The sequence below is a fragment of the Arachis ipaensis genome, chromosome B04, assembly GCF_000816755.2.
Source record: "Arachis ipaensis cultivar K30076 chromosome B04, Araip1.1, whole genome shotgun sequence".
NCBI classification, from domain to species: domain Eukaryota; kingdom Viridiplantae; phylum Streptophyta; class Magnoliopsida; order Fabales; family Fabaceae; genus Arachis; species Arachis ipaensis.
Genome location: NC_029788.2, coordinates 83433658 through 83442011, shown reverse-complemented (window position 1 = coordinate 83442011; position 8354 = coordinate 83433658). Strand labels below are relative to the sequence as shown.

At 35.2% G+C, this 8354-nt stretch overlaps 1 protein-coding gene and 1 long non-coding RNA gene across 2 annotated transcripts in view; one reads left to right on the top strand and one right to left on the bottom strand.

Annotated features, from left to right (window-relative positions):
- On the bottom strand, positions 3944 to 6175 carry LOC110271523. Its single transcript, XM_021122481.1, has 4 exons — positions 6016 to 6175; positions 4403 to 4800; positions 4249 to 4330; positions 3944 to 4137 (listed from the first exon to the last, which is right to left on the bottom strand). The coding sequence occupies exons 1-4, from the start codon at positions 6173 to 6175 to the stop codon at positions 4067 to 4069; spliced, it is 711 nt and encodes a 236-aa protein (XP_020978140.1). The 3' UTR covers positions 3944 to 4066.
- Positions 7511 to 8354, top strand: part of LOC110270690 — a 5531-nt gene continuing 4687 nt past the window's right edge. Inside the window, exons 1-2 of the long non-coding RNA XR_002360332.1 lie at positions 7511 to 7746; positions 7910 to 7970. This is a non-coding gene — a long non-coding RNA (uncharacterized LOC110270690). The remainder of the gene's footprint in view (positions 7747 to 7909; positions 7971 to 8354) is intronic.

The following is an 8354-nucleotide window of genomic DNA, read 5'->3' as shown; positions in this document are numbered from 1 at the left end:
GGGGTTAGGTTAGGTCACGTTAATTGGGGGTTGGGGGGTTTGGTTTTTAAGGTTTTGTATAATATCGGTTCGGTTCGGTTTTCATTGTCAGAACCGAAAACCGAACCGAACCGCAATAAAAACAGCAAAATGTATTTTTTTCGGTTTTTTCTGTTTTTGGTTTGTTCGATTTTCAGTTTTTTCGGTTCGGTTGGTCGGTTTAGTTCGGTCCGGATCAGTTTTGAACACCCCTAAATACTTGTATATAAAAATACTATTTGTTCATCAATTTATAAATTATTTTTAAATAAATACTCTAATCTAAGAATTAGAGATAATCAAATTAATTTCTTTTATATTATAAAATAAATTTCAAAATCTAATTATTCAAACTTAAAATAACCATATTCAAATTGATTAATGATGATTAATTTGTTTTGTGATTACAGCAACCAGATAAAAATGTTGACCACATATGGTGGCCCGACTTGATGCACCATAGGTAGCATGTTACCACTTACAAAATCCAATGGCAAGATTCTATTGTCGTCTAAACCACATTCTATCTTCCTTTTCTTCTACATCCTCCTTTATATTTTTATACCCAGGCAATACGTGGTATCAATATAGAGTTCAATTTATCCCTTTTGAAGATGCTATGCTCCTTCTGGAAAAATCATAGTAACGAACGAGGAGTTCAAAAACACCTGTATAACCAATAGGCAAGTATTTAATACCCAAATTACCAATTGCTTGCTTACCAATGAATCAACAGGAACAAAAAATTTAAGAACTGAAATATGATTAATGTGTAGATATGCAGACAATAATTGATTAAATCAAAAGGCAATTATATTAAAGGCAAGAATAATTGGCATTAATGGCCGGTATTATATTTAGCCTAAATTACATCAAATTTCCCTTAAGGTTATGTAGTATTATACTTAGACATTCCTTGATTTGTCATGTTTACACTAACCTCCCTCAATGTTATGTTTATAGGAGAGGTTAGTGTTATATATCACAAAAGGGAGGCCACTGTCCAACTTTGCAAAATATGAAAGTATTGAATAAAGTATCTATTAAATTTCAACAGAGGCTGGTGTATGGTTTTAAAACTCAAAGTGCATCGTAATATAACCTAACTTTGGAGAAGGCTAGTTTGATTAACTCCTATATTTATCATACAGCTACACTAAAATGATACTTAGCAAAACACATTATGTAACTAGCAATGTCACATGTCACATGTTAATATTTTGTACTTTAATGTGTTAAGTAAATAAGAGAAAACCAAGAATCTATTAATTTATAATAAGCAACTAGTACTTGATCCATTGTTCGACAAGTATCAAGTTTATTTACTCACAAGTGTTTAGTCTGTTTGTATGACAAGTGACACAATAGAAAAGTAAAGTAAGAGTTCAAATTTTGAAACAAGGAAAAATTGATTTTAAGAACAATCTTTCTCTTTTTGGATCAAAATATAATTGTGTATATCTGAACCACTTTGAAATCAGTGTTTGAAAAAATAGATTTATAAATCCAGGAAATTAAAAATTATTTCTTTCCCTCTCTCTCTCTCTCTCTCTCTCTCTCTCTCTCTACATAAAGATATCACTGGCGAGAAAGAAGAAGAAGCTCGCTGGTGATGGAAGCAGTAACTGGCAAAGAAGGTAGACTGGCGGTGGTCGGTGCAGCAGATGGTGGCAGAGGTTGCGAATCAGTCTTCGTTGAGCAACAGAGATTCTGAAAAACAAGCCAGTGGTGACGGTGGCCGTTGATGCAGCAGCAAGGAGAAAGAACAGTGACAGTAGTAGGTGGTGTTACTGCCGTCAATAAAGAAAGAGCAGCTGGCAGCAAGTTGACGACACTAATGGAGAGCTTTGATATTCTATCGTTGGCAGTGTTTTTATAGATCTGAAAATCTATTAATATATAATAAGCAACTACTGCTTGATCTATTATTCGACAAGTGTAAAGTTTATTTATGTAACACCCTAACTACCAAAGCTCACGCTTCCGGCTGCGCAACTCTGATAGCTCGGACATTACGATGACTTTTATACTATTTAATACTAAAATATGAGCCTGTTTAAAACTTTAAACCGCAATACCGCTCCCAAAAATACTTTCATCCGATAACATACATCCATAGATACCATACAACTTACAAAACTAGAACCATTCAATGCTCAAAAACTCAAAAGCCTTTCAAAACGGTTTATCTATGCAGAACCAAAATAGCCTTTCATAATTTATTCCAAACCAGAAACACAAAACCAAAATCAACCATTGGTTCATCTCATTCCAACCACGGCCCTAGGCCCAAACAATCCAACAACAACCAATCACCACAGTCCAACAGAGTCCCAGCAGTAAACACAAATAGGGAGATGCAAGCACAAACAAACAATTATTGCAAGTAGAACAGTTAGCAATTAATCACATAGGCAAACCAAGTATAATATGCACACCCAACCAATGTCACATAAATGCATATGATGCATGCCTGTCCCTAGTGGCTGATGATATCATCTGTCGGTTATAGAGCCAACCCGACAAGTCCTGGTAGCTAACCATTGGACTGTCCCTCTGTCGTGCATCCCCAACTTGAGTTATACTCATCATAAACTTGATCATAATCATGATCCATATCCATCACCCTCACTGGTGAATATTTATCCATCACCATCACTGGTGAATATTTATGGGGGCGAGCTCATCCGGGCCTTTCACAGTGCCCGGCCACACTTACGACATTGGGTTAACAGAGCTTCGAGTCTCAACCTGGAGCACATGGTGGCTAGCCATTGCTACTACCCAGGGAAACCCTCATCTCCAATAGTGGAAGTGCAAAAATCACAATTATCAATATCTTAGCATATATGCATTCATTCTCAGCCATGGATCAACATCCATCTTAGCCATCCGGCTCACGGTTCAATCCAGAACCAGCCAATATTCATAAATCATACATAGCCATTCCGGCTCACAATAAAACAACACTTCCACATTCAAAATCATCAAATTCATGAAATCGGCATTTAAGCCATAAATCATTTTCTCAAATCGCTTCACTTTGAAATCAAGTTTCAACTCTTTTCAGCCTTGGCTTTAGAAATCTCGTTTCTCAAATCATCTCAAGTTCATAAGCCAAATTTACTCAAAGTGAGTTTCCTTTTTAAAACAAAGCCACTCTCGGCATACTCTTTCCAAAACTTCCAAAATCATGGCAAGTTAAGGATTTATTTCAAAGTATTCAAAATCACCCATACAACAATGAGATTTTATACCAAAAGTTTCTCGGCAGAGTCCCAAGTCTTTAGGGAAGGTCATCTTACATTAATTCTTTAAAATTCATTGAAACTCTTAAAATCATAGATTCTCGGTTCAATTAAATAAAACTGAATTTATTATGAAACTGAACCATACAAAATCACAAGTTCCAACCCGGTCCAAAAATCAACTCATTTGAAACGGAACCGGTTCATTTGAATCAAACCGCTTTCAGATTTCTTTTTGGAACCCATTTTTCCAACTCTTCCAAAATGCCTCAAACTTGATTACTCAATCAAAAGTCTAGGTTCCTTTAAAAATCACTAAAAACTCCTTTTTATATTGAAATCAATATTAGAGCATCATTTTTTCCTTCAGTGATTCAAACGGTAAAAATAGTTCAGTTCTAAATAAGCCGAACTCAACGTATAAGGTTCATCAAATAAATTAAGCTTGAAAACATAAATATCCTCTTAATAAATCAAATAATAAAATTTCTCAAATCCAGCCCTTTTTAAATAACCTTTCAAACAAGACTAAGAGTTTATAAAAATTTCGGCAGTACCTCCCCTAAAACTTGGACTTTTGCCACCCGGTTCGGGTCCCAACTAAACCGTTTCTCATTCCTTTTAACATTCATAATCATTCGATACAATCAAATTATACATAAGGCCGATACAATCACCAAATACACATTTTCTCACAACAGTATCTATATGTAATAATTCCAATACATAAAGCATAGTTTTTGGAAAGTGCCCCTACCTCAAAACGCAATTTCATAATCCAAGCGCCTCATAAGTTCTTTTCACCTCAACTCAAAATCAAAGGCAGCTTCAAAGCACATCCCCACACATTTTCGCAGCAGCATAAACAGCTCTAAATTACAACAAGCAACCTCAGTTACTAACTCTAGGAACATTAATACCATAAAGGCTTTAATACACGTACGGGACACTAACGTAAGGCTTTCGAGACATAATTTCTTACCGGAATAATAACACGAAGCAGCTGCGGTTTCGAACCGGCCCCGACACAGCTCTGGCGGCGGCCAGAAGCTCTGGTGGATCAACTATAAAAACCACGTAGCATCAAAACCTTCTCGAAATTCCAAAAGAACTGAAATCAAACTTAAAACGCTTACCGGCAAAATTTTCCGGCGACAGCAGCAAGGTCTCAAGCGGCGGAAACGGCCAGAAGCTCCGGTGTGGTTTCGGCAGCCACAACCACTTCTCCGGCAACCATTCACGACAGGCGACGACCACTGCAACAGCTGGCTGGACGGCGGCAGCTTCTGACGGCAATGGAAGCTCCGGCGGCGCCAATACCTCTCGTAGCAGACCGAAGCAGCAGACACGGAGGGGGTTTCACCTCGCTTCTCTTCGCAGCTGGCAAGGACGACTATCCAGCTCTGGCGACAGCGAGCCCGCGGTAGCAGCGGCGGTATGCAGGTGTGACGGTGGCGCACAAGGTAGCGCCCCTCTCTCTTCACCGCGAGCTCCCTCTTTGCACGACGCCTCCCTCTTGGTCTCTCACTCCCCTCTGGTCACGACATGAATGGCGGTAGCAGGGAGGGTTCGACGGACCCGAGCAGCGTGGTGGCAACGAGCTAGGCAGCTCCTTCCTCCCTTGCGCGCGCGCGTCCTCTCCTCTCCCCTGAACGGCACCGACGAGCAGAGGTGACGGATCCACGAACCAAGTGCCACTGGCGGCGCGGCCCTCTCTCTCACTGGTCTGTTTCTTCCTTCTTCGTGGGTGTTGGGGAAGGCAATGTGTGCCATGTGATGAGAGGTGTGGCTGGGGGTGCATGAGGGGGAAGAACGGCGATGAGCTAGGAAATGGGGAGCGTGGCGGTGATTCGATTTGAGAAAGGGGAGAAGGGTGTTATTGTTGGATTCAAGAGAAGCCGTGCATTGATTTGGTGAAAGGGAAGAGGAACCCAGCGGCTGATGGAGTTAGGTTAGGGAAGGGTTTCATTTTTCAAAAATTAGGGTTAAGGGCATTTTAGTAATTTCACTTAAAATAGGGATAATATAGTAATTGAAATCCAATTTAAATCCAACACTATTTGTATATAGAAAAATACTATTTACTCATCACTTTTACAAATTATTTTCAACAAAATGCCCAAATCAAATAATTAGAAATAATATACTTAATTTCTTCATTTTTCCAAAATAGCAATATCAATATATTAAAATATTGATTATTTAGTCCATATCATATAAAATCCTTATTATTTCATAACTATCAACTTTATAATTTAAATATAGAAAATAACCCAATAATTATAAAATTGGATAATAATCATAACTCGTCTCAAATCCAATAAATTAAAAATTGCCTTAATTATCTCTAATAAAATAATTTCTGAAATTAAGGCTATAAATAACTATATGATTTGAGACTTACTCATAAAAAGACTTTTCAAAGGTTCTGGGTCTTACAATTTACTCGACAAATGTTCAGTCTGTTTGTCAAGTGGCACAATAGAAAAGTAAAGTAAGAGTTCAAATTTTGAAACAAGGAAGAATTGATTTTGAGCGCAATCTTTCTCTTTTTGGATCAAAATTCAAATATTTATATTTGAACCATTTTGAAATCAGTGTTTGAGAAAACAGATTTAAATTTAGGAAATTAAAAATCATTTCTTTCCTCAGCTTTCTCTATCTCTCTTTCTGTTCTTTCTTTCTCGAAAGCTCTCTCTCTAATTGAGGCACAAATGGAGTGGCGGTTCAAAATACATAGGGATATCACCGGCAAGAAAGAAGAAGGAACTCGTTGGTGATGGAAGCAGTAACTGGCAGAGACAGTAGAGTGGCGGTAGTTGGTGTAGCAGATGGTGGCAAAGGTTCGGAATTGGTCTTCGTCGAGCAGCAGAGATTTCAAATAGCAAGCCAATGGTAATGGTGGCCATTGATGTAGCAGCAAGGAGAAAGAATAGTGACAGCAGTGAGTGGTGTTGCTCCCGTCAATAAAGAAGGAGCAGCTGGCAGCAAGTTGACGACACCAATGGAGAGCTTTGATATCCTATCGTCGGCTGTGTTTTTGTAGATCTAAAAATTACATTGCATTTAGAAACTTTATATGATCTTATTTTTTTCTATTTTTTTTGCAGTCATAGCAAGTAACTAAGAGATAAAATCATGTCTAGGAAATTCACTGAATTTCTCTAGTGACAATGAATATAGTGGTGAATGAACTAGACACATAACAAGTTTTAGATGGTGATCACGTTATTTTTGTCATCTATGGATTTACATTTATTTAATATATAATAGTTAAAAGATTAATAATTGCCTTATTAATACCCTTGATTAAATTGGTGAGTATTAGTTATCGTGGTTGTTGTGCATTTTGTTCAAAAAATTGATTGCGTCAATCCTGTAATTGTGATTACTAATTATGTGTTTTGGCATTTTTTTGTTTAATAATTGAGTTAGATGAGGTACTACTTCTTTGTATTTTCCTAGACATTTGTAAATCTAGAATTGGATTCCATTGTTTGCTTGAAACTCGATATACAAATTTCATTCTCTTCTCCTTTAAATACACCATGTTATAGGGTGAAGTTGAAATGGTAACATGCTAATTATTGAATGTTGTTGTCTCTTTTATCTAAATCTGTGTGATTTATTTAGAAATAATAGGTTTGTGTGTTTTGCTTTTTTACTTTTCTATTTTTCATATCTATTTTTTTTATTTTTTATTTTTTTGATTTTTGATTTCTTTAATTTTTTTTAGATTTACATTGTGCTTTTCATAAGTGGACAAGCAAAAGTGAGGCTCACAAAATGGTACTCCCTATCCTCTTAAAAGAAAAGATCTAAGATAAATACTTACTTTAAGCTATAATCTAATATATTTCTTTTTTCCGATTTATACATACTAGGATTGTGTGGAAACTTTATAATTATCTGTCTAAGATAATGTTTACCTGATGTAAGAAGAACAATTGGAAATAAAGTAAATGATATCACTAAATGGTAGCCTAATTCCTTGCAATTCTTCACCAATAGAATGCACAACCAACACTAAAAGTAAGCCTCCTTTAGGACTATAATTTCTTATTATTTATGCATTTTGAAAATGTACAAAAGGCATTACCGTTATTTATTCAAAATAATATAATGTTATGATCTTTTTAACTCTAAATTTATTTGTAGCATGGATAGTATTTTACTTTTCTATTTCAGTTTAAATATAATACTCAAGATAACTGTATATCCATCAAAACAAAAATATTTTTAGAAAGTTATAAGATGAGATGTATGAAAGAAACTAAATTGTATTAGATAATAAATATTTATATACTAAGATGAGATGCATGATACAGTTGGGTGCTTTAGTCGGTTATTTAAATACAAAAAAGGTGTTCATATTGATGTTTGTATTTTGATATTATCCCTTAACAATTCATTTATTTAAGGTTGGAATATGAGGAGAGCATGGTGTCAGCCATCTTCTATTGCATTCTTTGCTCAAATTGTTCTTGACACTATCTCATACTCTTCTTTTAGGTCAGATTATTAGTTTAAAAATAAATTAGAATTTTAAATGTTCAACTTTTAAACTAAAATTTGAAGAGTTTAAAAATAAATTAGAATTTTAAATGTTCAACCTTTAAACTAAAATTTGAAGACTTTTACAGGGTTCCAGTTGAAAGGCTTACAGCAGCTCAAGTTGCAGTTTAAAAAATTTGTTAATCTGGTGTAAGATGGTTTTTGTTATAAATTGATGCTAAAAGCTTGCAAAGAATTTTACTAAATTCAAGTATTGTTAGTTAAGTTGAATTAGATAATTAGTAATGTCCTTGTCTCTGTTTTCTAAAATAATATTCTGACTTTATTTACAAAATACAATTTCAAATTTGACTTTATTAACAAATTTACATTGATTTCTTTTTATATGGTCAAATACTCATGTAACACCCTACCATATAAAACTTTACGCTTAAGTCATAAATTAGAGGTGGCGAGATATTACGACCTCTAAAATAAAAATACGTATATAAATATAGTTGAAAAAATTATAACTAGGAACCCTAAAAAAGAAGTTAAACAAAACCAAAACAAAAAAATTACATTATACTCGTT

What these genes read in the sequence shown, in the direction of transcription:
- LOC110271523 (XM_021122481.1), bottom strand. Translation starts at nt 6,175, where the DNA reads ATGGCCACCATTACCATTGGCTTGCTATTTGAAATCTCTGCTGCTCGA. An exon ending in GTCGCCGGAAAATTTTGCCG is followed by an intron (nt 4,331 to 4,402) that starts GTAAGCGTTTTA and finishes TGGTTTTTATAG; the next exon opens with TTGATCCACCAGAGCTTCTG. An exon ending in TGCTTCGTGTTATTATTCCG is followed by an intron (nt 4,138 to 4,248) that starts GTAAGAAATTAT and finishes GTTGTAATTTAG; the next exon opens with AGCTGTTTATGCTGCTGCGA.